This window comes from Drosophila yakuba, chromosome X, assembly GCF_016746365.2.
Source record: "Drosophila yakuba strain Tai18E2 chromosome X, Prin_Dyak_Tai18E2_2.1, whole genome shotgun sequence".
NCBI lineage: Eukaryota > Metazoa > Arthropoda > Insecta > Diptera > Drosophilidae > Drosophila > Drosophila yakuba.
This window is the reverse complement of record NC_052526.2, coordinates 1266255-1292766: the sequence shown is the minus strand read 5'-3', so window position 1 is coordinate 1292766 and position 26512 is coordinate 1266255. Positions and strand designations below refer to the sequence as shown.

The 26512-nt window shown below is 51.9% G+C and overlaps 1 protein-coding gene across 3 annotated transcripts in view; it reads right to left on the bottom strand.

Moving 5' to 3' along the window:
* Positions 1-26512, bottom strand: part of LOC6523916 (microtubule-associated protein futsch) — a 55158-nt gene that overhangs the window by 4980 nt on the left and 23666 nt on the right. For 2 of the 3 annotated variants that reach the window (XM_039371090.1, XM_039371071.1), the window contains exons 3-7: positions 19252-19350; positions 13998-14170; positions 13715-13937; positions 13500-13658; positions 30-13438 (exon numbers count right to left, since the gene is read on the bottom strand). In XM_039371090.1, the coding sequence (XP_039227024.1) occupies positions 30-13438; positions 13500-13658; positions 13715-13937; positions 13998-14170; positions 19252-19350 (14063 nt within the window). The remainder of the gene's footprint in view (positions 1-29; positions 13439-13499; positions 13659-13714; positions 13938-13997; positions 14171-19251; positions 19351-26512) is intronic. The other variant, XM_039371112.1, reaches the window with a different exon arrangement.

Here is a 26512-nt window from a genome sequence, read left to right as displayed (position 1 = left end):
AAAACCAACACAAAGCTGTTTTAACTCACCTGAATTTCCAGGGACTTGAGGTCGTCCTTGCTGACGCGCGGGAAAGGCGATGTGGGCTTTGGCGAGGACTCCGGGGTGTCCGTATGCGACTCCCGACCCAGCGGAGTGGGAATTGACTGGCTCTCCGAGGTGAGGGCGCCGGGACTGGACTTGCCGCTGATATCCTTGGGCGACATCGGGCCCGATGAAGAAACGATGCTGGCGGCACTGGACTCGCACTTTCCGCCAGCGGCCACGGCTGCAGCTCCAGCTCCAATCACAGAGCCGGCCGATCCTGTCGAGCTCAAAGCCTTGACGCCGGGACTCACTGGCGCCGTTGGCGGTGTCTTGCGATCAGCAGGCTCCGCCTGACTCTGGCTAGTCTGCTGATCCATTTGAGTGAGAGTGATGGACTCCACTCTTGAGGCTCCGGTCTTGCTGGTGCTACTGGTGGTTGTGCTGCTGCTCTGTTCGCTGGACTGCAACAGAGTTGTGGTCTTGCTGGTAGAGGTGACCTCCTGAGCCAGCTCCTCCACGTGCTCGTGCTCCTCCTCGACGACCTTTGAAATTGGCTCAATATCCTCGGAAGGTTTGTAGATGCTGGTCATCATGATGGTGGCAATCGACTTGGAGCGGCTCTCCTTAACACTGGAGCGCTCGTCGACGTCGTCAGCGGGCTCCTCATCTTCGGGATCACTGTGGGTCAAGCGGCTCTCACTCGCCTGGCTCAGCAGGGACTCTCTCCGTGACTCGTCCGTGCCCACGAATAGCGCTCTCTGGGAGGCGGTTGTGCTGGAGACGTTGCTGGCGGTGGCCTTCTTCAGGCAGTCGTCTGCCGACTTGGTGGCTTCAGTGCTGAAGGCTTCCTTGGTGGAGACAATCTTCTCGGTGGCCAGAAACTCGGCCACAGTTTCCTTTAAGTCGTCTTTGGTGGCGCTGGTACTGGTGCTGGTGCTAGTGCTAAACTGGCTGGTTACTTTGGTTTCCCTAGCATCCTTGGTTTCCTTAGTTGACTTCTGAGCGCTGCTGGTCTGAATCTCGCTAACGATTGACTCTGATGAGCACTCCTCGGACTGCACAAGCAGCTCCTCCAGCTGAGATGCAGAGGTGCTAGTGTCCTCCTTCAAACTAGTGCTGGTAGTGATTCCTCCCTTTTCGGCCAACAAGCTGGAGAGTGACTCGCGTCGGGAGCTGTCCTCCACCTTGAGGCTGCTACTCAACGAGTCGCTGGTAGACTCTTCGCGAACTGACTGAACTGACTGGCTGGAGAGGACTGTGGACTTAGTGACTGAGGTGGAGACAGACTCAAAGCTCGATTTCTCTTCCAGCTGTTTGGTCTCAACTGTCTCTGTGGTAGTAAGTGAGTGCAGTAGCGACTCAGTCGTCTCCTCATCGCCGTCCTTGGTGCTAAATTGGCTGGTGCTAGATGCTGGGCGCGATGACTTCATGTCCTTTTCGCTCACCTGGCTGGCAACGGACTCGGGGCGAGAAGACTTCTCAGCTTTATGGCTCTCGGAAAGCACGGACTCGCGTCCAGACTCATCCTTGCTCGGAATGGGGGATGACTGTTCCTTAGCGTGGATTTCCGTCTCCTTTTGTTCATGGCTGGCTGCTGACTCTGAAGGGCAGGGCGAGGGCACGGACTCCGGTTGGCTGGCAACTGACTCCGGCCGGCTTATAGCCAATATTCCCTGCCTCAATTGTGCTTTTTCAGATTGCTCGATTTTGTCCTTCTCCTCGATGGAAATGGGGCCGGACTTCTGATCTGGCGATGACTTCTCCGACTCGATTTCTACTTTGACGCTGATTTCCAGTGATTTCTCGTCTCGAGTGCTTTTGTCGGACTCCTCCTCTGTGTCGGCGGTTGACTTCAGTTTCTCCTCTAGCTGGCGTTCGTCAAAGTCGGGTATGATGTCTGTGATATCCTTGTCGGACTTAAGGACCTTGGCCACGTCGGCAACGATTTTGGCCACTTCTTCTTCGCGCGGTGATAGTGGTCGCATCGGCTGTGGTGGTATTATTACTGTCTTGTCCCCATCGCTTGGTGGCGAGAAGCGATGCTCCTCGTCCTCCTCCTTGATGTCGTGCAGCACGGGCTCATCGCGCTCGCAGATCGTAACCGTGAACTCCGGGGACCCCACGGTGGTAATATGCGTTTCGCGTAGCTCCGAGAATGTGCCCAGATCCAGACCGCTCTTTTCCTGGCCAGTTTCCGTTGAGCTTTCACCAATAGTGGTGATGTGCTCGGAAATGTGTTCGGTTGACGTCTCAATTACTTTCTCTGTCACATCCTGCTCTTTCTTTTCAGCGGTCTCCACTGCAGTGCTAAACAAGGTGGTTACGTTGCTGATGCTGGAGTCCAGCACTGATTTGATCTCTGTCAACTGCTCACTGCTCTTCTTGGTCAGTTGCTCCAAGGAATCGTTCACTGTCGTTTCTACTTGCTTTACTGAGGTCTCGACTTTCTCTTCAACTTGCTTCACCGAGCTCTCCAGTAATTCCACCTTACTTTCCACCTTCGAGGTAAGGGATTCAAGCAACGTTGTTTCCGATTGCTTGGTTACCGTCTCGGATTTGGCTTCCGTCAGGTCAAGCAAATCTGCTTCCGCTATTTCCTTGGTGACATCGACTCCAGAGGTGGTATGCTGTTCAACCGCACCGATGGTTTCCAGAACGGGAGAAGCCTCGTCCACGGGAGAGGAGGCTGTATGCGCAGTATCCGATTGCGAAAGCTCCGCTGGTTTTGAAAGTGCTGCTGGCCGCGGGGAGTATTCCCCTTGTACTTCAGCGAAGTCTCCTTCCGCCACATCGATGGGACTCGAGAGAGTTGGAAGTTTGCCCTTAGCTTCACCTGTCAGGTTAAGGGGCAGACTGAGGTCAGCAATGGATCGTGGACCTTCTTCAATGGGTGATGAGGCGGTTTCGGCAACAGATGCAGGGCGAGATGCTTCCTTCGAGGCAGCTGGCGACTTATCGGCCACCGATTCAGGACGTGAAGGAAGCGGTGATTTCTCGTCCTTGGCACTTACGGCCACTGACTCCGGTCGGGATGTCTTAGCTTCGTCCTTAACGCTTTCCACAACAGAGTCGGGTCTTGACGCTTCTTTCGAAGCCAGAGGAGATTGATCCCCCTTGATACTGTCGGCCTTACCGCTTTCGGCCGTCGACTCTCGTCTTGATTCTTCCTTGGACTTCTCAGCTTCATCCTTAACACTTTCTGCAACGGAAGCTGGTCTAGAAGCTTCCTTGGAGGCCAAAGGTGACTTTTCATCTTTTATACTTTCCGCCTTTATGTTTTGGGACACCGACTCCGGTCTAGATGGTTCCTTGGATTCATCTGCCAGATCTTTAGCACTTTCTGCAACGGATCCTGGTCTAGATGCTTCTTTGGATGCGAATGGGGATTTTTCATCCTTGACGCTTTCTGTAACAGATTCGGGACGAGAGGTCTCCTTTGTCGGGACAATCACATCTTTCAAGCTTTCTGCCTTAGACTCAGGCCGGGAAACTTCTTCTGATGGGAGAGGAGACTTTCCACTTCCAGCCTTGTTGCTTTCAGCAGCCGATTCACGACGGCTTTCGGACTTCTCAGACTCGTCTTTAATACTCTCAATTACCGATTCGGGTCTGGAAACTTCCTTAGATACAATCTCGGGTTTTGAATCCTTGGCACTTTCAGCTACTGACTCCCGTCGCGATGGTTCCTTCGACTTTTCAGTCTCATCCTTAACACTTTCCACCACTGATCCTGGCCGAGAAGCTTCCTTAGAGTCTGGAGCGGACTTTTCATCCCGCGTGGTTTCAGCCGCAATGCATTCGGATACAGATGCCGGCCGTGATGGCTCAGTAGACTTCTCAGCTTCATCTTTAACGCTCTCTGCAACAGATCCTGGTCGGGAAGCTGCTTGTGATCCAAGGAGAGACTTTTCCTCTTTTGTACTGTCAGCTACCGAATCGCGGCGACTTTTGGTCTTATCGCCTTCATCCTTGACGCTTTCCAAAACGGACTCTGGTCGAGAAGGTTCCTTTGATGGTGGAGGTGATGTTAAGTCCTTTAAACTTTCCGGCTTCACGCTTTCCGCCACAGATTCACGACGGCTTTCAGCCTTCTCATCTTTAATGCTTTCTACGGATTCGGGGCGGGAATCCTCTTTTGACGCCAATGGGGATTTTTCGTCCTTTGTGATCTCTGCCTGAATGCTTCCGGCGACGGAATCTCGCCGGGAAGGTTCTTTGGATTTTTCGGCCTCTTCTTGTAGTGGAGACTCTTCATCCTTTGTACTTTCATGCTTAATGCTCTCCGCGACGGATTCTGGTCGGGATGGCTCTTTGGATTTTTCAGCTTTATCCTTATCACTATCGGCAACGGATCCCGGCCTGGAGGCGTCCTTGGAGCCAAGGGGAGATTTTTCATCCTTGGAGCTATCTGGCTTAACGCTTTCGGAAAGGGATTCACGACGGCTATCGGGTTTGTCCTTTTCATCCTTAATGCTTTCTACAACCGACTCCGGCCGTGAAACTTCTTTGGAGGCCATCGGAGACTCATCGTCCTTGGTACTCGTTGCTTTAAGGCTGCCTACGATCGATTCCGGCCTGCTTTCCTGTTTTAACTCATCGTCTTTCAGAAGTTCCTCGACGGAGGCTGGTCGGGATGCCTCTTGAGATTTCCCATCTGCTTTGACGCTTTCCGCTGCAGACTCCCGACGGGATTGCTGCTCAGATTTCTCAGCTTCAGCTGTAACGCTTCCTACCACTGAGCCTGGACGAGACACATCCTTTGAGTCCAGTTGGGATGTCGATTCCTTGGGGACTGGCTTTGCACTGTCGATGACCGATTCTGGACGGCTTTCAGACTTCTCAGCATCATCTTTAAGGGATTCCACAACCGATTCTCTTCGAGAGGCGTCTTTCGATGCTACGGTTGACTTCTCATCTTTATGACTCTCCTGACTAGCGCTTTCCACTTGAGCAACTGACTCTCGACGGCTCTCCGCCTCTTCATGCTCATCCTTGACACTTTCTACTACTGATTCTATAGTGGCTTCCCCCGTAACACTTGCTGCAACAGATGGCGGACGCGATGATTCCTTAGATTTTTGAACATCGTCCTTTGGGCTTTGCAACACCGATTCCGGCCGGGAATCCGCTTTAGTGCTTTCAACTGCAGATGGTGGACGTGATGCCTCCTTTGATTTTTCGGCAGCTTCATCCTTGGCACTTTCAGCAGGAGATTCTGGACGCTCTTCAGTCGGAGATCCAATTAATGATTTCGGAGCCTCATCTATCGGACTTGACGCTGTCTTCTCAATGCCGACTTTAGAGAGTTCAGCTGGTTGAACTGGGACTGCAGTTGGTGAGCTTGTGGGTGTGGATGTCTGGGGAAAGTCACCATGAGCCACATCCACAGGGCTCGACAACGTGGGGAGACTACCCTTTAGCTCAATAGTCAAAGGCAGCACTGCTTTCTCGGCCTGCTCGAATTCCGCGAAGTCTTTGGGTGCTTCCTCAATGGGCGATGATGCTGTCTCTCCCACTGATGCCGGGCGAGAGGCTTCCGTGGAGGCGACCGGGGATTTAAGATCCTTTACTTCTGCGATGTGCTCATCCACTGCACTTGCAAGCTGATCAGCACCATCTTTGCTTTCTGCAACCGACGCTGGTCTTGAGGACTCCTTCGAAGCTTGTGGTGATATGTCATCACTGGCAATCTCTTCAGTCGCACATTCTGCGGGTGAATCTGCACGGGATATATGCTCTGGAGCAGATGGAGTTTTTGGAGCCTCGTCCACAGGAGACGAGACCGTTATAGCTGCGCCAATCTTTGCGAGTTCCGCAGGTTTTGTAAGTGTGGGCGGGACGGTGGAAACTGAAGCGACAACATGTGAAAAGTCACCCTCGGCCACGTCAACAGGACTGGAATCCGTTTGCAGTTTTCCTCCAGAGCCACCTTGTAGACTAAGGACTAGGCTGGCTTTTTCTACGACTTCAATCTCTGAGAACTCTAGCGTCGCTTCCTCAATTGGTGACGATACAGTTTCAGCAACAGAACCTGGACGGGATTTATCTTTGGGGGAGATGGAACTCTTTGCATCAACCCCAATAGCTACGGCAGCTTCATGGTCACTGGCCACAGATACTGGTCGAGAAACAGACTTCTCTGAAGTAACAGCAGACAAATCATCCCCAGCTTTTTCGAGTGTAACACTCTGTGTTTCAGATACACGGCGACTTTCTTGTTTTTCAGCTTCGTCCTTAACGCCATCAACTACCGATTCTGGCCTTGACGCTTCCTTGGACGCCAAAGGAGATTTGTCGTCTTTAGCGCTTTCCGCTGTGACACTTCCCGCTACAGATTCTCGACGGGATGGTTCTTTGGATTTGACAGGATCGTCTTTAACACTCTCTGCCACAGACCCTGGTCGTGAAACTTCTTGGGATTTCTCGTCCTTAGCTTCTTTGTGTGTAACAATCTCTGCAACAGATTCGCGCCGACTTTCTGGCTTCTCAACATCGTCCTTAACGCTTTCCACAACAGAATCGGGTCTTGACGCTTCTTTCGAAGCCAGAGGAGATGGATCACCCTTGATACTCTCCGCCTTAGCGCTTTCGGCCGTCGACTCTCGCCTTGATTCTTCCCTGGACTTCTCAGCTTCATCCTTAACACTTTCGGCAACGGAAGCTGGTCTGGAAGCTTCCTTGGAGGCCAGAGGTGACTTGTCGGCCACTGACTCTCGTCTTGATTCTTCCTTGGACTTCTCAGCTTCATCCTTACTACTTTCTGCAACAGAAGCTGGTCTGGAAGCTTCCTTAGAGGCCAACGCTGATTTTTCGACAATCGACTCTCTCCTAGATTCTTCCTTTGACTTCTCAGCTTCATCCTTAACACTTTCGGCAACGGAAGCTGGTCTGGAAGCTTCCTTGGAGGCCAGGGGTGACTTGTCGGCCACTGACTCTCGTCTTGATTCTTCCTTGGACTTCTCAGCTTCATCCTTACTACTTTCTGCAACAGAAGCTGGTCTGGAAGCTTCCTTAGAGGCCAACGCTGATTTTTCGACAATCGACTCTCTCCTAGATTCTTCCTTTGACTTCTCAGCTTCATCCTTAACACTTTCGGCAACGGAAGCTGGTCTGGAAGCTTCCTTGGAGGCCAGGGGTGACTTGTCGGCCACTGACTCTCGTCTTGATTCTTCCTTGGACTTCTCAGCTTCATCCTTACTACTTTCTGCAACAGAAGCTGGTCTGGAAGCTTCCTTAGAGGCCAACGCTGATTTTTCGACAATCGACTCTCTCCTAGATTCTTCCTTTGACTTCTCAGCTTCATCCTTAACACTTTCGGCAACGGAAGCTGGTCTGGAAGCTTCCTTGGAGGCCAGGGGTGACTTGTCGGCCACTGACTCTCGTCTTGATTCTTCCTTGGACTTCTCAGCTTCATCCTTACTACTTTCTGCAACAGAAGCTGGTCTGGAAGCTTCCTTAGAGGCCAACGCTGATTTTTCGACAATCGACTCTCTCCTAGATTCTTCCTTTGACTTCTCAGCTTCATCCTTAACACTTTCGGCAACGGAAGCTGGTCTGGAAGCTTCCTTGGAGGCCAGGGGTGACTTGTCGGCCACTGACTCTCGTCTTGATTCTTCCTTGGACTTCTCAGCTTCATCCTTACTACTTTCTGCAACAGAAGCTGGTCTGGAAGCTTCCTTAGAGGCCAACGCTGATTTTTCGACAATCGACTCTCTCCTAGATTCTTCCTTTGACTTCTCAGCTTCATCCTTAACACTTTCGGCAACGGAAGCTGGTCTGGAAGCTTCCTTGGAGGCCAGGGGTGACTTGTCGGCCACTGACTCTCGTCTTGATTCTTCCTTGGACTTCTCAGCTTCATCCTTACTACTTTCTGCGACAGATGCTGGTCTGGAAGCTTCCTTGGAGGCCAGAGGTGATTTGTCGGCTGTCGACTCTCTTCTAGATTCTTCCTTGGACTTCTCAGCTTCATCCTTAACACTTTCAGCAACGGAAACTGGTCTGGAAGCTTCCTTGGAGGCCAGAGGTGATTTGTCGGCTGTCGACTCTCTTCTAGATTCTTCCTTGGACTTCTCAGCTTCATCCTTAACACTTTCAGCAACGGAAGCTGGTCTGGAAGCTTCCTTGGAGGCCAGTGGTGATTTGTCGGCTGTCGACTCTCTCCTAGATTCTTCCTTGGACTTCTCAGCGTCATCCTTAACACTTTCAGCAACGGACGCTGGTCTGGAAGCTTCCTTGGAGGCCAGAGGTGATTTGTCGGCTGTCGACTCTCTTCTAGATTCTTCCTTGGACTTCTCAGCTTCATCCTTAACACTTTCAGCAACGGAAGCTGGTCTGGAAGCTTCCTTGGAGGCCAGGGGTGACTTGTCGGCCACTGACTCTCGCCTTGATTCTTCCTTGGACTTCTCAGTTTCATCTTTAACACTGTCTGCAACGGAAGTTGGTCTAGAAGCTTCCTTGGACGCCAAAGGTGATTTTTCATCTTTAATATTTTCCGCTTTAATGCTTGGAGTCATTGATTCGGGTCTAGATAGTTCCTTTAGATCATCAGCCCCATCCTTGGCACTATCTGCAACGGAAGCGGGACGAGAGGCCTCCAACGACTTCGCAGCTTCATCTTTTACGCTTTCCGCGACCGACTCAGGTCGAGAAGGCTCCTTGGACATACCCTCATCTTTCAAACTACCCACAGCGGATTCTGGCCTAGACGCTTCCTTTGATGGCTGCGATTCTGCCACTGATCCTCGTTGGGACGGACTCTTCAATACTTCAGCTTCATCTTTGACGCTTTCTACTTTGGAATCTGGTCGGGATGGTTCCTTGGAGTCCTTGGTACTGCCTGGAAGAACGCTTTCAGTAGAGGACTCACGACGGCTCTCAGGCTTTGCGCTCTCATCTGGCTTGGAGATAACCCCTGAAGGCCTAACGCTTTCCACAACAGATTCGGGTTTGTCAGTGTCATCTTTTTCACTTTCCGCTACTGATTCCGGCCTGGAGACATCCCTAGAGGCTGTTGCGGATTCTGGCTGCGACCGCTCTGCTGATTTTTGTACTGCATCCAACACGCTTTCCGCAGCCGAGTCTGGTCGCGATATATCCTTGGATGCAGGTCGGGACTTTTCGTCCTTTGTACTATCTGCTTTGACGCTTTCTGCCACCGACTCACGACGAAGCTCTTCTGTGGATTTAATTGGTTCATCTTTGACGCTTTCCACTACTGATTCTGGCCGGGAAGCCTCCTTTGAGGCAAGGGGGGAATCACGATGACTTCCGGGCTTCTCAGATTCGTCTTTCATGCTTTCAATTACCGATTCGGGTCTCGAGACTTCTCTGGATTCAATAGCGGCTTTGGCACTTTCAGCTACTGACTCCCGTCGCGATGGTTCCTTCGACTTTTCAGTCTCATCTTTAACACTTTCTACCACTGAACCTGGCCGCGAAGCTTCCTTAGAGGGTGGAGCGGATTTTTCATCTCTCGTAATTTCGGCCTTTAAGCTTTCTGCGATGGATTCGCGGCGGGACGGCTCCTTTGACTTGTCTGCATCGATGTTTACGCTTTCTGCCACAGATTCTGGTCTGGAGGCTTCCTTCGAGGCCACGGCGGACTTTTCATCTTTCGCACTTTCTGGCTTGATGCTTTCCGCAAGAGATTCGCGACGACTTTCCTGTTCTTGTGCTTTATCAGAAGAACTTTCATCCTTAGGAGTTTTGGCAAGTGATTCTCGTCGGCTCTCTGATTTTCCTGCATCATCTTTGATGTTTTCCGTAACAGATCCCGGTCGAGAAACTTCTTTTGAGGCGAGTGGAGACTTGGTATCCTTTGCCTCGGATTCGGGTCGGGAGGGCTCTGGGGATTTCTTGGATTCCGGCTGCTCAAAGTCTTCCTTGAAGCCTTCTGTCGCAGATTCAGGTCGGGAGGTCTCCTTTGAGGCAAGTGGTGACTTTTCCGCCTTGGTACTCTCCTCCGGAGCTGGCTCTGGTTTTTGGGCTTCTTGCTTGGCTTGCACCTCAATCTCAATGGCCTCCTCAATGGTGGGGGGGCTGTCAATGGAGCCGGTGTCTTCGTGTTCTTTGGCTGATTTGGGTGGCACTGTGGCTGGTTCCGCCAGGTGGGCTGGAAGCTCATCTTCGGAAGTAATGTCGCTGGTTTCTTTTTCCTCGGGAGTGCTGGCCGACTTTTTGGCCTCCTTCTCGGTAATAATTCCAGACTCAAGTTTTTGTTCCCGCCCTTCTATATCCTTTTCCTGCTCTGCCTGGCTTTTTTGCGTCGTGGCTATAGTCGCCTCCACAATCTTCTCGGTTTCCAGGGTCACCTTCTCCTCCAGCTTTTTCTCCACTGTAGTTTGAATGACCTCCACTTTGTCGGCCACTTCCTGCACTGACTCTTTGAGCAGTACGTGAGAGATGTCCACCTTTTCCGGCTCATCCTCCAATTCGATATCTCCTACCTTGTTCTCCTTTTCGTCGTCGGTCTCCTTTTCTTCCTTTGCGGACTCCTCTTTATGGGAGATACTTTTGGCGCCGGCGTCCTGGCTGTCCTTCTCGTATAGCCCAAGATCGGCTTCCTCATGGACGGGTAGATCTGCAACTTCATCAGGCGTTTTAATGACGTCGCGGAGAAGGTTCTGCTGGGCCTCAAATGTCATCTTCATGGGCAGCACCCGTTCGCCTGAGTCGGGCAGCTCACCTAAAACCTCGGCCTTGGCGTCTTTGGGGACATCCTTGGTGGCTGCGGCTAGGATGGCATCGATTGCCAGGGGAGTTGCTTCGGGAAGAGTCTGTACGGCGGCCACCACGATGGCCTCCGTTTCCTTGGTCTCTTCCTTCACATATTTCTCCTCGATCACGAGGTCCTCCTTTATCTGATCCAGCGGAATGCGCTCATCCTCGGGTAGTGTAGGAGCCGTGGTGGCCCCCGACTCAATGGTAGCTGAAAACTTCTCTTCGGGTAGGCTTTCTTGAAGATTGACGGGTAGAACGTCGACTGGGGCTCCGACTTGGTCGTCCTTTGTATCCGAAGTCTTTTTGCTTAGCTTCTCTTCGGGAGTTGGCGATGAAAGCTCCTCCTCTCCGGGCTTGGCCAACTGCTCCTCGGTGCGTGATTTGGCAATATCCTTGGCAGTGGCAATGATATCCTGCACCTCGGCCTTTATCTTTCTCTGCTCCTGATCTACGTCCAGTTCCGACTCATCCTGCCGGGCGGAGGCACCCTCAAGTCGCGCCTTACGCTCAGCGGCTTCCACCTTGGCAATGGCCGCCTCGATCTCCTCTTCGGCGCTCTTCTTGCGCTTCTTCTCTGATTCCTGCGAGTCGCGCTGGTGCTTTTGGATCTCCTCCTCCTTGGTCATGCTGCTTTCCTGTTCCACGATTGAGTCTTCGGTGTACTGCTCGACCTCCTCCTTTTCGATGATCAGATACTCCTCCTCTTCATCAGGCTCATCTTCACCGTCGCCGGTTCCCTCGGCAGGCATTTCTCGGAGCTCGGCCTTAATCTGTTGGTGCTGCTGGCGCTTCATTTCATCACGACTAAACACTGCTTCTATTTCCCGTACCACCTCCTGCTCCTCCTTAAGGTCGTCCAGTTCACGCTGCTTCTCTGCGTCGAGTTCCTGGGATGCGGTTAGGTCTTGCAGCTTCTTGGCAGCCGTGGCTTCATCTGCGGAGGGGGTGGACACCAGACTGGAGTCGGTGGTGCCCCCCTTGTCCAGACGTGCCTTTTTCAAGTCTGCCGCCTTCGGCTTTGCCTGCTTCACCGGACTTCCGGGTGCTGGTGCCCGCTTCGAGGGTGAAACGCCACGAGGTCTCCTTGAGATTGGTTTCCTCTGGGTCGCTTGGGTGGCTCCAGTCGCCGTTGTCTTGGCTTCCGTCTGCTGTTGGACACGCCTTTCACTGGCCGTGCTGGTTACCCGCCTAGAGACGGTGCTGGTGGCCTGCACTCGAGCCGCCTGCTGCTTGGACTCGAGCACTTTCCGGTTGTTGGCCTCCTTGGCACTCTTAGCAGGAGTGCTGCTGGGACTGGACTTGGTTGCTGGGCGGCTCAGCACCTTAGGCTTGGCATCTCGGGCTACGGGTGCCCTGGCGGCCGGCGTAGCTGTGGGCGAGCTCTTTTTCTCATCCCGTTTGGCCAGTTTCCGGTCCATGGACTTGGGGGGCTTGGTGTCGATGCGGGAGCGTACCACCGGCTTAACCTCAGCCCGCGGCTTGTCCGCCTTACCCTTGGCTGACGTTTTGCTCAGTTTGCCGGTGGGCGTCACATCGGCTGGAGTAGCATCTACTGCATCTTTGCCAGATGCTGGGACTGCTACTGGTGGTGTCGCCTGCTGGGGCTTCATGATTAACACTTCCACCTTCTTCTCCTCACCAGCATCCTTCTCCTGCTCGGCTTCGGGTTCATGCTCCGGTTCGGGTTCAGTCTCCGCCTCAGGCTCCTGCTCTGTCGGAGCAGCCTCGTCCCCAGTGTCAGCAGGTTCGGGGTCTGCCTCGTGCTCCGGTTCTGCATCCGTGTCCATGGAGTCGGCCTTGGCGCGGGCAATAGTTGCTGCGGTAGCCGCCGCAGCAGCAGCCGCCGCCGCTGCCGCAGCCGCAGCCTCCTTCGCTTTGTTATCCTGCTGCTGCGGATGCTGGACGGCTAGAGCGGCGCTTGCCACCGGACTGAACTTCGTAGACTTGTAGCTGGCGCTGGGCGGAGCTGGAGTCGCTTCGATGGCCGATTTTAAGCTCTTGCGAGTTGAGGTCACGGTCTGAATGGCTGGGGCAATCGACTTTGCGGTGCACGTGGAGTGCTTCATGAACTCCAGATGCTTTAGCTTTTCGAGGCCCTCCTGGATTTTGAAGTCGGGTGTGCTGCCCGGAAAGAGAATGCGAGTGATAGTGTCGTCCGGGTTGGCTGGTTGCCACACAAGCAGGGCGCAAATGGATACCAAGTTTTGCAGCGGGAAGTTGAAGTCGCGCGACTCCCGGGCGGCAAAGAGCCGCTGGTCGCCGGCATGCCACTTCTGGAGGAACTCCTTCACTTCCTTCGAGTCACGCGCTGGGCTTATCACATACATGTCCAGAGTGCCGTGGCCGACCTTGTGGTAGAGGTTGACCGGCTCCTGGTTGCGGTAGCAGCCCTGTGGCTTTAGATCCAGCGCCTTCAGGTCGCTAACGATGCCGTGTCCACGCTCGAACAGATCGATCAGAAGCGGATCGCGGTCCTTATCGCCGTCGGGGCTGGGCAGGCCCTTGCGGTCAGGTACATTGCCGAAAAAGTGCCCGATCTGGGGGTAGACGTGAGCGTCCCGCTTGCGCGACACGACCGCACCCAGACCCTGTACGTTGCTGTTGTTCAGGCGCGTCATCAGCACCGCGTCCAGACGGTCGAGGTGTCGGGCGAAGTCCCAGAAGCACGCCTTCCGGTTGAAGCCGCCGTCAACTGCGTGGCCAGGAGGAGATTAGGTTGCATTTACTCAATACTATGTATGTGCTATTCCTACCAAGCATGTTGAAGCCGTTGATTCCGAAAAGCGCCGCGTCACCCTGGCCGCCGGGGAAGACATATAACGTTGGATGCGTGAAGCGGATGTTTCCCACCACGTCCGAGGTCTCAAGCAGCTCCCTCAGCGATGTTGGCATCACCATGGGCGCGAGGTAATCTGTGGAAAAACGACCTCGATAAGTGGCGCATCGGAAATAGTGGGCACAGACTTACCAATGAATCCGTTGATACACTCGCTGCTCGTGTCCAGGACGTCCACGGGGTTGATCCGTATCCGGCACTGGCGCGCAAAGGACTTCTCGGGCAACGTGTGCCAAAGACCCGCGTCCGCGCAGTGAATGTTCATGGTGATGGTGTCCGCATAGGCCCGAATCACCCTTTGTACGTCGTGCTCCTGGAAGGCCTCCGAGAAGTCCGCCACCGAGAAGGTTCCGTCCTGCAAAGAGATGGGCTTGAGAATCCGAAAAAAAAAGAAGGGGGTACGGGCCATATTTACCTGCAATATCCAGGAACCATTGCCACTAAAGGTGTAGCCGGCGTGGATGATGTGCCGGTGGCGGGTGAAACTGCTGAGCAGATTTCGCATGCACTGGATTAGCGTGTTGTACTGCGGGTGGATGAGCACCTCCGTGACCAGATTCTCGCTGGCATACTGGATGAGTCGTTCGCCTGAAAGGACAGTCGTGAAAAAAGTTGTTCCATCAGCCACCAGATTTTTTTTTTGGATATTTCCCGTTTGCCTCAACCTCACATTCAGAGCCATGACATTGCCTCAACCCTTTTTGTGAGCTGACCTTCTTCCGGCAGTAACTCCGTCCGCAGTGTTGCAGGTGGAGCATGATGCCCCACACCCCCAATGAATAGTTAAGCGAACGGTCAGAGGTGCTGGCATGCTGATATGCAAGAGATGCCTGGGCTGCCAGGCACGGACATGGACTCGAGCACGCACGGCGCATCAAGTGGGTTTGAATTGTCAAGCTTTATTGTCTCGACTGCTTCCAGGGCACCGTCCCCCGGGGCACAGTTGCCACGGCTAGAAATTATTTAATGAATCTTTAATTTTAATGCTTTAATTAAGCCCTCTGCGCACGTGGGAGCGACCTTGCCGGCGACCTTGGCCACCCCCCGCCCGCATCGCGGTAACGACGACGGCAATAATGATGACGGCGCAGATGAGGGCTGTGATGAGGTTTTTTGGTCGCCCTCGTCCGACGCATACATAATATGTATGTATGTATATGCGTAAATAATTTACGCACTTTCCGCACCAAATAGTCGTTGACAAGCCAACTGCAGGGTGGACGTGGGCGGATAAGTGGATGGATGGGTGCACCACTACCACCTCCCCCCCGGGAGCAGCAGTGGTCAAGCGTGCCCACGTACGCGTAAAAAATACAAGACAAGAGCATCGGTGGACGGCTGTCGGTTGGCTTCTATGGCTTCGCTATGGCCAGCTGTTGGCCTCGTGGCATGTGTATCCCCTTGCTCTCCCTATGAACCCAACCCTCCCACCCGGATTCGTGCGCTCTCCCACGGCTTATGTCCAACGCACCGAGATGAGAACGCAGTGACTGGGCATTCCGTGCGTATACGCAATTTGGCCAACTCAAGTCGCCCTCCACCGCAGGTCTACAGGTTTCTGCCACTGTTCCACCTCTGCTGCTCGTCGCTGTCCCATGTCGAGGACATAATCGTAGGAGTCTGGGAAAGCAGATCTTGGTGCTTGCCCTTTTGTACCTTCTATCTTTCAAGCGTTCGCCCTTTTCCACACAGAATTCATTAGTTAATCTGCTGCTACGGAAGAGCTTTTAGTTGAAACACTGCGAAGGAATACTAAGAAAGGCAGTGGTGCCTTGAAAGAGGCCACTTGAAAGTTGGACGTCGGCGGCGGAGATCGGTTTGTCAGCCAGGGAGTGCTCCACTTTAGCCGGCCACGATGCAAAGTTGCAGTGAGTGGTCAGTCTGGCACTGGCCAAATAATACCGAGTGGTAATGGGAGGAGCCAGCATAGCTGGGCAGGATGCTAGCCGCACCTCGAGCCAAAGTGGCAACATGGCACCAGATTAACCGGTAATAGCTGCAACCGGCTTTGGGCACTAGTCGTGGCCAGAGTTACGAACTTTTTTCAAAACAAAGGGGGAAATGGGAAAAAATTTGCATAACAGCAGCAGTCGGAAACTTTTTGTGTTTTTTGATTTCGCTGCCCTTTTTTCTTTTTGGGCTTTTTGTTTGGCTCCAAAGTAATTACAGTTACAGGCGCCGGTCAGCCCTTCATCTTCTTCTTCTTCTGGTTCCCCTTCCGCCCCACCGCACAGTCACGCCCACTTTTGAACCCACCGCAGTTGGGAAAAGTTTACTGTCAAACTAATGCGCACGTGTTAAAAAAAGTTTCCAATGACCTTTGCAGGCTCCTCTTTCGGACGCCCCCGAAAAAGACGCGGAAAACTCTTCCAAATTAAATAATGAGGAAATTCATTGGCATTAAACTGAAATCTTGCAGTCCAATGCCAGTGGGAAAAGTGCTTATTCGTGTATAGTTAGTTATAGTTTACAATTTGTATTCATATGTCCAAGTATCCAGTTTTAAGTGAGAGGAACATGCCCCGATGGTTTCCCGCAAAACCACATTAATAATGTATCCCCACTTGGCAGTTCCGAAGCTTACGGCATATGGCCAGTGGATGGCGTGCCTTGTGCCTCGCCAGCTGATAAATTATGTACATACACATGTAGCCGGGAATTTCCCACAGCTCCTCCTGGCCCCACCCCCTGCATTAAGCTCCCTCGAGTGGGAACACGCCTTAACTGGCTGCGCTTATCCCGAGCCGGCAGCACGGCCACGGCACATTTATGAATGTCCACCGCACTAATCCCTGGGAATTATGGTGATGATAGTTTAATTAGCGGTTTCGGCTGCACTTCGAGCGGAGGATTGCTGTCGGTATCAACTGAACGATGGACGCCTGGGGCAGAGCTATCGGCATTACTGGCATCATTAATCAGGGCACATAATGTGCTGGAACCTACTCTGGTTACGTAAATGCTTCGGACGGAGGAGCAGAGGAGCAGGGGAGCAGGGGAGCAGGGGAGCAGCTCCTGCTGAACAATGCCAATAACATGTTGTAAACGTCAAGCGATGTGTTTGCACTGCCCCCTATCCGTGTTTTAAAAGGATGCGCCGCAAGGAGCCTCCTCAAATGACGGACGTCAGCTGCTTCCTCCTCGCTGATATTAATTGATGTCCTGTCAACATGTTACCCGCATTCCGGAAGGCGGATGCCGGGGGAGGAGGGGCAGGCACTCCTTTATCTACGGCGGCCACTTCTCGCTGCATCTCGCCGCACATCGCAGTGGTTAATTTGCTTATCGCTGCTGCTGGACCTCACTACTTGCCACCAACCACCAACCACCCACTTCCCACTTGCCACTTTCCACTCCGTATGCAAATCAGAGGACGAGAAAAGAAATTTCGTGTGGGCGTGTCAGTTAGTCAGTCTGGCTGTCTGCCTCATAAAGCCCCTATATGTATATCCCCCCTCGTCCCTCTCCGCCTGAATTATGCATGAGCCACACAACAACACACATGCCCCTTGCCCATTGGCCATTGTCAATACGGCCTTGTAGGCACGCCTGTGAGCGTGACTCCCACTCACTTTCCTCGTGGCTTTCCAGTGCCAGTGGCTCCATGTATGTGCACTCGTATAGCGTATATCCTCGTCACGGACGGACTCTATCTTTCTATCAATTTTGCATGCGTTTTATCTCAAGAATTTGTATGGCTTTTCAGGTTGGGTTGGGTGTCCTATTGTGGAACTCGCCCCTCATCTCATCAGCCCGTCCTTTGATTGCTTATGTGGGTTTTGGCTTAGGCACGATAAGAATGTGTCTAAATCCCCAGATAATCCGCAGAGCGGGTTGGGCCACGTACGAGTACGAGTACGAGTATGACTACGGGTGAGCAGCGGGAGGATCGCCTCCTCTACGGGTGAGCAGGCCTTACTGGAACTCGGGGGAGCGTTTTCCTGATGGGCACCGCTTTAAAAGTCAGACAACTTGTACCGTCCCACTCGGAAACTTGAGGTAGCCTCATGAATCAGTAAGGAAGGTGCTGGTGCCGGAAAGACTGAGGGTCAGTCAGTGACGGGACTTCAGGCCAACTTTGGACATGCACATCGAGAAGTCAGGAGTTGGGCACATAAACAAGGTGCTTGTGACCTATTAATTTGGGGATAAAGGAACTGGCGTTCGAAGGCAGCCACGCAGGAAGTTGGACAATTTGGACACCATCGGTCCGTTGCCTGGCTTCCTTTTCACCCAGCGGATGAAAGGAACGGAGATCCTGGACGAGCACAATGTGCGCGGCGAAGCGAGTGCCTTCTGTGCATTCAGTGCATTCTGGATTCTCAATCGCGACTCAAGTGCCCCGGCCACCAGCTCTGCAGCTCTGGCGGCACTCTGGTTATGTTTATGGCTGTTGCAGCATCATTATTGGGCTGTGGACCGCTCAGTGGCGGCAGCACTTCAGAATTTTGTTTGAGTAGTTTCGAGGAGGGAACGCAAACAAAATGCGATTGCAAGAGCAAATGGAAAATGGAAAATGGAAAGCCCGCTGTCGTTGCCAACTTTTCCCCATCCGGACAATGGCTAAATGGAGGGCATTCAGCGCAGGTGTTGCACTTAGCATGTCCTTCAAGGACAACGCCTCGGCATCGCCATCGGTGTCGAACGAGAGTCCTGTTAAGAAGAAGAACGCGCCTTATCACTGCCAAGTCCGTGTCCTTTGAAACGTACTTTAGTTTCATTGTCGCTGGAGAATAATGTCCTCCAAGGTGAGTTTGCCCACGCTGTTCTTCAAGAGCGGACTCAAGAAATCAAGGGAATTTGTATTACTTCTTCGAAAACTATGAAAACATATTGTACACCTATAGGACAGGAAGTACTTTGATGTGTAATGGATAGGCCAAGTTTTAGAACGGCAGCAAGTTTGCAAGTTGCTGCAAAACAAGGAAAACTTCAAGGTAGAAGGTTATAGTTTAATGCCTGTGCGAAAGCATTGCCGCAATCTGTGAGTGCTCAGACTGCGGGATTTTCATCAAGCGGGACGGCTCTTGAGCACTAAAAGGAGGTGGGCGCCACAAAATCCCAATCATCTCCAGTGCGAGTCAACAAAGGGGGCGAATGGAGCCGCGAAGAGCGCGGAAGCGGCACTTGCTTGATGCAGTGGCAGCCACTTGAGTGAGCTTCAACATCGTTTTAGCCTAATCCGCAAAGACAACAGCCCCGTCAGCCAGCTTATTGTTGCTCCTGCCGATGATGATGATGATGACGATGGTGATAACCATGATGGTGATGATGATGAGGATGAAGCTGCTGCTGTTGCACTTGGGCAAATGAAAATACAGCCTCTCGCTTGGCAGCTGCTTTTGGGCCGGCTTTATCACAAAAGCCAAAACAACAAAGCATGAAAACGTCGAGCTTTCGGCTTTGTGCATTCAATTGTTGTTTATCCGGGCCCATGCCCCATGCCCCATGCCCCATTCCCCTCCGCCCCCCTCGCTGCCAACAAACGGCTGTTGTGCGGAGACAATTGTCCTAGTAATTCGCTGGAATAAGTTTTGTAATTTGCCACATCGCCATTGTTGCCCAATGCAACCCGATCCGCATTCGATGATCTCCGAGTGCCAGGATGGGATTCGCTAATTGGGGCAGATGACTTAGCCTAGCTAATGCTCCAATGGAGCTGCACTTACCGTGACGAGCCTCCTCGCCCTCGGGCGCATGCTGTGTAATTGTATTGAGCTCCTCTTCCAAGTCGACGTGACAATCGGAAACGTCCCAGGAGAGGAAACCTGCAAGGAGACAAAGTGGAGAAGATCAGTAAGGATGTGCTGGGTTGTAGAACTAAGCAAACTATGTCCTGCTTGCATATCGTATATAGTTACATCACATTAGCTGGGTGAACAAACACTGGGTGGCTGGTATTGGTATCCGTTTGCCCAGGGGCCATTAATCACTCACACATTAGTTTTGTGTAATTATGCACAGCTTCTGTGAATGCTTGGCAATCCGCAGTTTTGATAAATGAGCAGGCGAGGGTTTTGAAAGCGGGTGCGATCCATTACGCATACCCACGTTGAACTGGACTGCACTGGACTGGACTTTTGATATTATGTCATTTAGTCAACAAATTAAGCCAGCAGTCCGACTCCCAACGTGGCTATGAGCAAGTACAAAAGAATGGCCCTGCCCTTCCATCATTTTCACGCTCCAGCCACTTTTTCAAACTTTCAATAGTTTTCCCCCAGCTGTTAGTGAGTGTGTGAGCAAATTTGTGTGTTTATGCGGATGCAGTGTGGCATGAAAAGCTCGAGGGCCAGGACCAGGTGAGTCAGGTGAGTCAGGTGAGCCAGTTGAGCCAGGTGAGTGCGGGTAAATGAATCAAATTACTTTTGGGGCACCTTGAAGCCCAGACTTTAAGCCCTACGTGACAGGTTTAAGAGGTAGGTTTCCGAGAAGTCCCTACTTTCCCCCACTTTCCCCCAACATTGCTACATTCGCCTGCCACGTCTAGAAACCTCACAGATCTGACAGATTGTAAATTATCCCTAAGCCCCTTGGAAATTTAATGAACCCCCGAAGACCCGGGCGTCGTTGTCGTGAATAACTTATTCAAACGATGCCTTAATGAGTGCTTAACTTTCATTTTTATGCCTTCGCCGTAGGATGCAAATGAAGCACTTTCCGCGGTATGGAATATCATTGAATGGCAGATGGTTCCAGATCATCAGCCCACAAGAAGGAGGCGAAGGATGCGAAGGATGCGGAGGAACCTCTGGCTTGAGCCTAAGCCAGAAAAATATAACAATATTACCCTTTCGCCTGCCGCCTACACCGCTCACTGCAGCAATTTGCACAAATGGCTGGTAAGAGCAACAAAAGCGGCTGAAAGTCGAGGCACAAAATGCAAAGTCTTAACACTTTTTCACCCAGCAGCCCGCACACGCCCACAATATATACATATATAAAGCCAGATTCAGGCAGGATCAGGACATTGTGTGGGCAAACAAAAGGGAAAGCAGAGAATAAAGCGGAGGCAGCCGAGAAAAGGAGCAGACGGCAGTCAAAAGCGCCTACGGCGATTGCACAAAAATAATGAGGAAGCGCCCAGGATATGCGACGCCAGCACATATACTCGTACATATACATATCCATATATACATATATATATATGTGGGGGTATAGTGTATAGTGTATAAGGCAAGGATGTGGGCGAACGGACCCTTCTCCTTACACTAGTTGTCCTGCTCTCTTGAGCAATCATCGAGCGAATGAAGCCACTCAGACGAAGGAGCAAGACAGCGGCGGAAACAGCAACAGAAACAGAAACCGAATCCGAATCCAAATCCGAGTCACAACCCGAATCTTAATCCGAGTCCAGGTCAGAACCTCCGACTCGAAGGAACCTCGTCCCCCGTCCCCGTTCCCCGGCCGTCGCCCTTTGGCAGCGCTCATTTATTATTTGTGCGTTGATATCTTTGAGTGAGATTTCAATTTGCCCGCTGCCAGGGCCAGACTCGGTGCCTATTTATTTATTTATATTTAATTTTTGGCTTAGCTCCGCCAGCCACTCACTCACTTGGCTTCCTTGGAACTCCACAATACCTATGCACCTAACGTCAGTTGGGTGAATCAAGGACGTGGCCAGTTTCCGCTGCTCACGGATGCCTAAACATTCGCGATACATGAGGACGCCACATTCATGCTCATAATCCCGAACCCTTTCATCTGATGCACGGCGGTTAGTTGGAACCTTAATTCATCATGGTTCTGATTTTTTTTCATTTCGATTTCGATCGGAAAGTGCACTCGCTGCGATTGAGCTCCCGACAGCCAGGTAATCGAATGCAGAGTCGTGTCAGACAGACAGGCACCTGTATCCTGCGTCCGGGACCCTGCGTCCTGCGTCCTCCAGGCCTCCATCGCTACGTCCTGTGGAGCCCCGGAGGCAACACCCACCCACATCCGCCCCACAGATACCCCGGCGACACCTATGTGTTCCTGCTCGTGTCGCCGCTTCCGCGAGCTATGGATGATTGCTGATAGGCACCTCGCCTCGCCTCGGTGGCTTTTACCGCGTTCCCCTCGCGCCACCCTCTGGTGTGCAGCATATAGTTGCATAATTCTGTGCCCCCCTAAAAGCCACTCTGCATGTGGATGGCAGGGAGCAGGAGGAGGGGAGGAGGAGCTGTGTTGATTCTGATGTAGCTAAAAAGCCACTTGACGTTGTTCGCTCGTTCGTTGTTGCCAGGCTCTTGAAGCCAGAAAAGCGCGTTGAAAAAGTTTGCATAGCCAAATGAATGCGCTTCTTCTCCGCTGTCCCGGACCCACAGCTCCTCCGCCATCCTCCAGACTTCCGACTCTGGTTCAGATTCAGATTCGGAAAGAGGGCGGCGCAAAGTGCAACTGTTGGAGGGGCCGCCGCCGCGACGAAAAGGGGCTAAATGTTTGGAAATGAATAATAAACACATTAAAAAGAAATTAAACACTTGCGCCCATTAATTGCGTATTGAGTGAAGTGGACGGCAAGAAGGAGCAGCCTCGAGATGAAGATGAATCCACAAGCGGCAGCAGAAGTGAGGAGGCGGGCTGGGATGATGATGAACTGCGTCTGAAGGACAGCCAACCAACCAGTCAGCAAAGTGGCCGAATAGTGGGGCCCAAAAGTAGAAAACTGGCAAGGAGAGGCGGCAATAACAATTTAAGCAAATCGAAAGTTAAGTAAACGAGCCGCAGCAAATAGTCGGCTCTTCCTCTGATCGCATCGAATCCTTTGTTGTGACAGCTCGGGGATGCGGACCAGGACCAGGACCAGGACCAGGTCAGGGCGGAGGGCGGAGGGCAGTCAGTGAGCGAGAACAATGCTGCGCCTGATTGCCCCGTGCCGATAAGCGAGCTTGATGAGCCGAGGCACAAAGACACGGACAAGGACATCGACCATCGAACATCCACCATCCACCATCCGACATTCCACATTCCCACATCCCGCAACGGACACGTTGTTGATGTTTTTGCGCACCCAGCGATATGTATGCCCTGATAAGAGCCGTAATTAATTGGAACACAGCCCAGACGAGGTGGGAAAAGCCGCTTTAAAGCCGTATCCTTTCAAATGAGGTCAACAAAGCAGGCACCTACTATTCGGTCAACACGTTAAATTTGTTTAGTTCATAGCAGCCACCGTGGACTCCACCTGGCCCCCACTTCTTGGAGCTGCGGTGGAGCATTGCGTCATGTCGGGACATGCGTCATTATCATGCTCCCTGTCCTCACTGCCGATAATCTTGTGCTCCTCTTCTGCGGCACTATCGCCTCCTCTGCTGAGTCATGTCCAACGCCGGTCCTGCTGTCCCCTGTCCCCCGTCCTGGCATACATGACGAATGCGCAATATATTTTGAAGTGCTGTTCCCCCTAATGGCTAATCAATGTTTATAGGCAGTCGCCAGGCTGAAGTCGGGAACCGGGAACCGGGAACCCACGAGTGAGGAGGAGCCATGAGCCATGAGCCATGAGCCAGGAAGCAAACGAGGCCAGGCCAAATGATTGGGTCTTCTGGCCAAATATGAAATACAAATGCGCAAATTCGTTAAACTGCTGGTAAGGTGGCAAGGTGGCAAGGTGGCCAGAACTAACCAATTTTCAGATGGGCGTGGTGGCATAGAAATATTGCACTGGCTGACAAAGCCCCACAAGGCTCCAATATACCAACGCTTGGCGAGGGGCTGGAGGGGGTTGAAGGTTGGAGGTTGGAGGATGTGCGAGCGAGTTTCGCATAATTTATGTCACTTTATCGATTCGTCCCATACATGCCATACATACATGCCAGCACAGCCACGAACACATACACAACATACACACAACACACAACACACACACTGTGCGGCGAAGGGAAGGGAAGGAAAGGAAGGATCTTTGCGCGGGGGGCGGCGGCGGCGAGTGAACTCTTTTTAGCATTTTATAGCCCTGCATAAATTGCTCATGAATGTTTTCCTGCCACGTGCGGTTGCACCATTCGGGGGCAGCCTGCCAGTTGGCAGCCTTTGTGGGCTGTGGGCTGAGGGCTGAGGGCCGTATCCTGACATCTGCCCGAAAATGAAATTCTATTATCACCGCACGCGTGGCTCGGAAGACAGAGACAGCTCCTCTTCTGAGCTCAGCAGAGCTTTCATTTCTCCAATTCTACCTTCCTCCACCCGCTGCGCCCCATGGTCATTCGGTATGAAGCACCCCGGCTTCCCGCTGGGCGAGATTTTAGCTGCTCCTGACAGGAAAGCCAACGAAGCGAGAAGGACAGCTACGTACGTACCCTTGCAACAGCCAAAAACTCCTATGTGGAAGCCATCATTGTGGGATATCTGATGGGTACCTCAGGTTGATTATCGCAGGAAGTACACCTACACGCCAAGGGACATAAGGTCAATCGATTGCAGAACCATACAACTCTCTGCAATGCCATGCGAGGTATGCGAGTGCTAGCGAATGGCAAACAGCGCGCAGTTCACAGTTCGCATTGCAATCCGATTGCAGAACTCATTCTCGCCATGAAACAGAGAAGAGGAGCCAGTGGAATGGCATGGCATGGGGTGGCATGGGGTGGCATGGGATGGCGTGGACAATCCCTTCACTTCATATCGTACTTTATCTCCTGCCACATGTCACGACTGCCACCATCCGCCGCCGCGACCCCTCCCCTCCCCTCCCTTCGCCCATTCAGCTGGCCGGGTCACCTCAGTTTGTTTATATTTCTTCGATTTTACTGCCAGCGGAGGGAGTGAAAATAGAAGCGGAGCCAGTCGAAACATTTTCAGAGGAAACATTTCTGACACAGACTTGCGCCTGTCACAATGACTGCACATGAGTCGGCTGCGTTTGTGTGTGTGCTGCTGCCACAAAAAAGATTTTCCTGCTGCAAGTGCAGCATTTTCCGCGAGCAGCTAAAAATAAATTTTGCGTATGACAGGCGGGAATAAGTGCGACCCGCGCATCCCGCGCATTTTCAAGTTTACTGAAGACGGCTAAAAATAGTTTATCTGGCGGATAGATACCCTCGGGCTCTGACATGCAATTTCCATTATTCGAGTTCAACTCGCCGAGTATGACGTGTACACTGTACATGGTTGGGGCTCCTGTGCCCACAGCTCCATGAGCTCCATCAGCACACTCACCTCTCGAAAGGTGTCCTGGAACTAACTACTATAGCTTCCAAGTCACAGCCCCATTCGGTTTAATTCAATTAGCATTTGCATTGCAACTCCTTAGCTAACTTAGCTGCAGCTAATGCTAATGGCTCTGCGTACCTGTGGGAGCCACGCCCCCGAAGGAACCGCCTTCCTCCCAGATCCTAATTGTTTGCCACTAATTGTATAATTGCCAGCATTTCCCAACGAGCGACATGGCAACATGCAGCTCCCATTTCGCATATGGCGCTGAGCTGCCGGCTTATCCTTTAATGCCATCAAAAAGTCAATAATGAGAGCGATACATCGGCGAAGGACGAGTTTCGATGCCGATGGCGGATTGAATGCCACTTGAATCATAAGCATTCAATTATTTATGGCAAACACACATTAAATGTCACGCCACTTTATGTATACTCGTATACTCGTATAAACAACCAATTAAGTGAGGAGAATCAAATAGTTTTTAATCGCAGCGTAAAGGAAAAATGTAATTATTTCCACTGAGAACATCGCACAATGTGCATCACATTTATTTGATTTAAGGTTGATGTTTACCCAGCAAATATTCCCAAATGTTTGCCGAGAGGAAATGCATAAGCTAAATCAATTTTCAGCATGAGTCTGCTTTCTTTCTCAATCAATGCAGCCTGTAATCAAATATTTGCATCGATGCATTAGGAAGTGCACCACTCCCATCAAGTTATGGCTCCTCCCTCACGTAACCCACCAGCACCCAGCACCCAACATCCAAAGTCCTTTTGCTCATCCGCACAAAGTGCACAATAGTCCACAAAGGGTGCATCGTGGGGCATATGCACATTTGTGGTCCTTTCATGACCATTATGGATTTCCAATTTCATGGCTGACTACTGACTGCTGACTTCTGTAGGTGGAGGTTTCCTGGGCAGAGCGGCTCCATCATATCGCCTTGCACACAATGGACAACTGTGCCACTTGCGAGTCTTATCTGCCACGCCCACACACACACAGCAGCACACACACACACAGGCATAGAAAGTCGGCAAGGAAAGCGCCATGAGCCGTGAGCCATGAACCATGAGCCATGAGGGCAATAAAAAGCATTTGAAACGCCTTTTTGAGTCTGAGGTGATGCCAGATTGAATCGAAATGAATTTGTATTGAGCGAACGCAGGGCAATGGCAATTTGGGTGGGGGAGGGGGAAGCGCTAATGCGGACACGGAAAGGTAGAAAGAAAGTCAGCCGAGGGAGGGGGAGGGCGTCTCCAATGCAATTTGTCAAAGATTTTTCGCAATTTTCCCAGGCAAGGCGACAAATTGGATCCAAGCTCACCAACACACACACACACATGCTCGGAAAATGGGGAAAACTGGGGAAAAGGCCAAGGAGAAATGAGGCGGACCGGGCTCTTGTCGTGATCGACATTGCATCATTCAATGGCAGATAGGAAATTGAAAATTTCATGCATTCTCTGCAGCCATCGACATCTGTGCGTCCTGCTGCCCCTTGCCCCTCCAGCCACAAACCTTAAGGGACACATTTTTGAAAGTAATAAACATTTTGCATAAAAAATATATCTATATATATATCTATCTATGTAGCTAACATCTGAGCAGCATGCGCCAAAAACATGCAGTTTAATTGCCATTTAATAAAAGGGAAAATGCATTTTCCGAGTCAATCTCAACTTTGCCACGCCCAATTAGCGCCCAAGCCAATCAATAAAGCGCTTTGGTGGCGCTCATGTGCGAGAGTCATGAATAAATAAGCTATAACTTTGCGAGGAGCCGGCG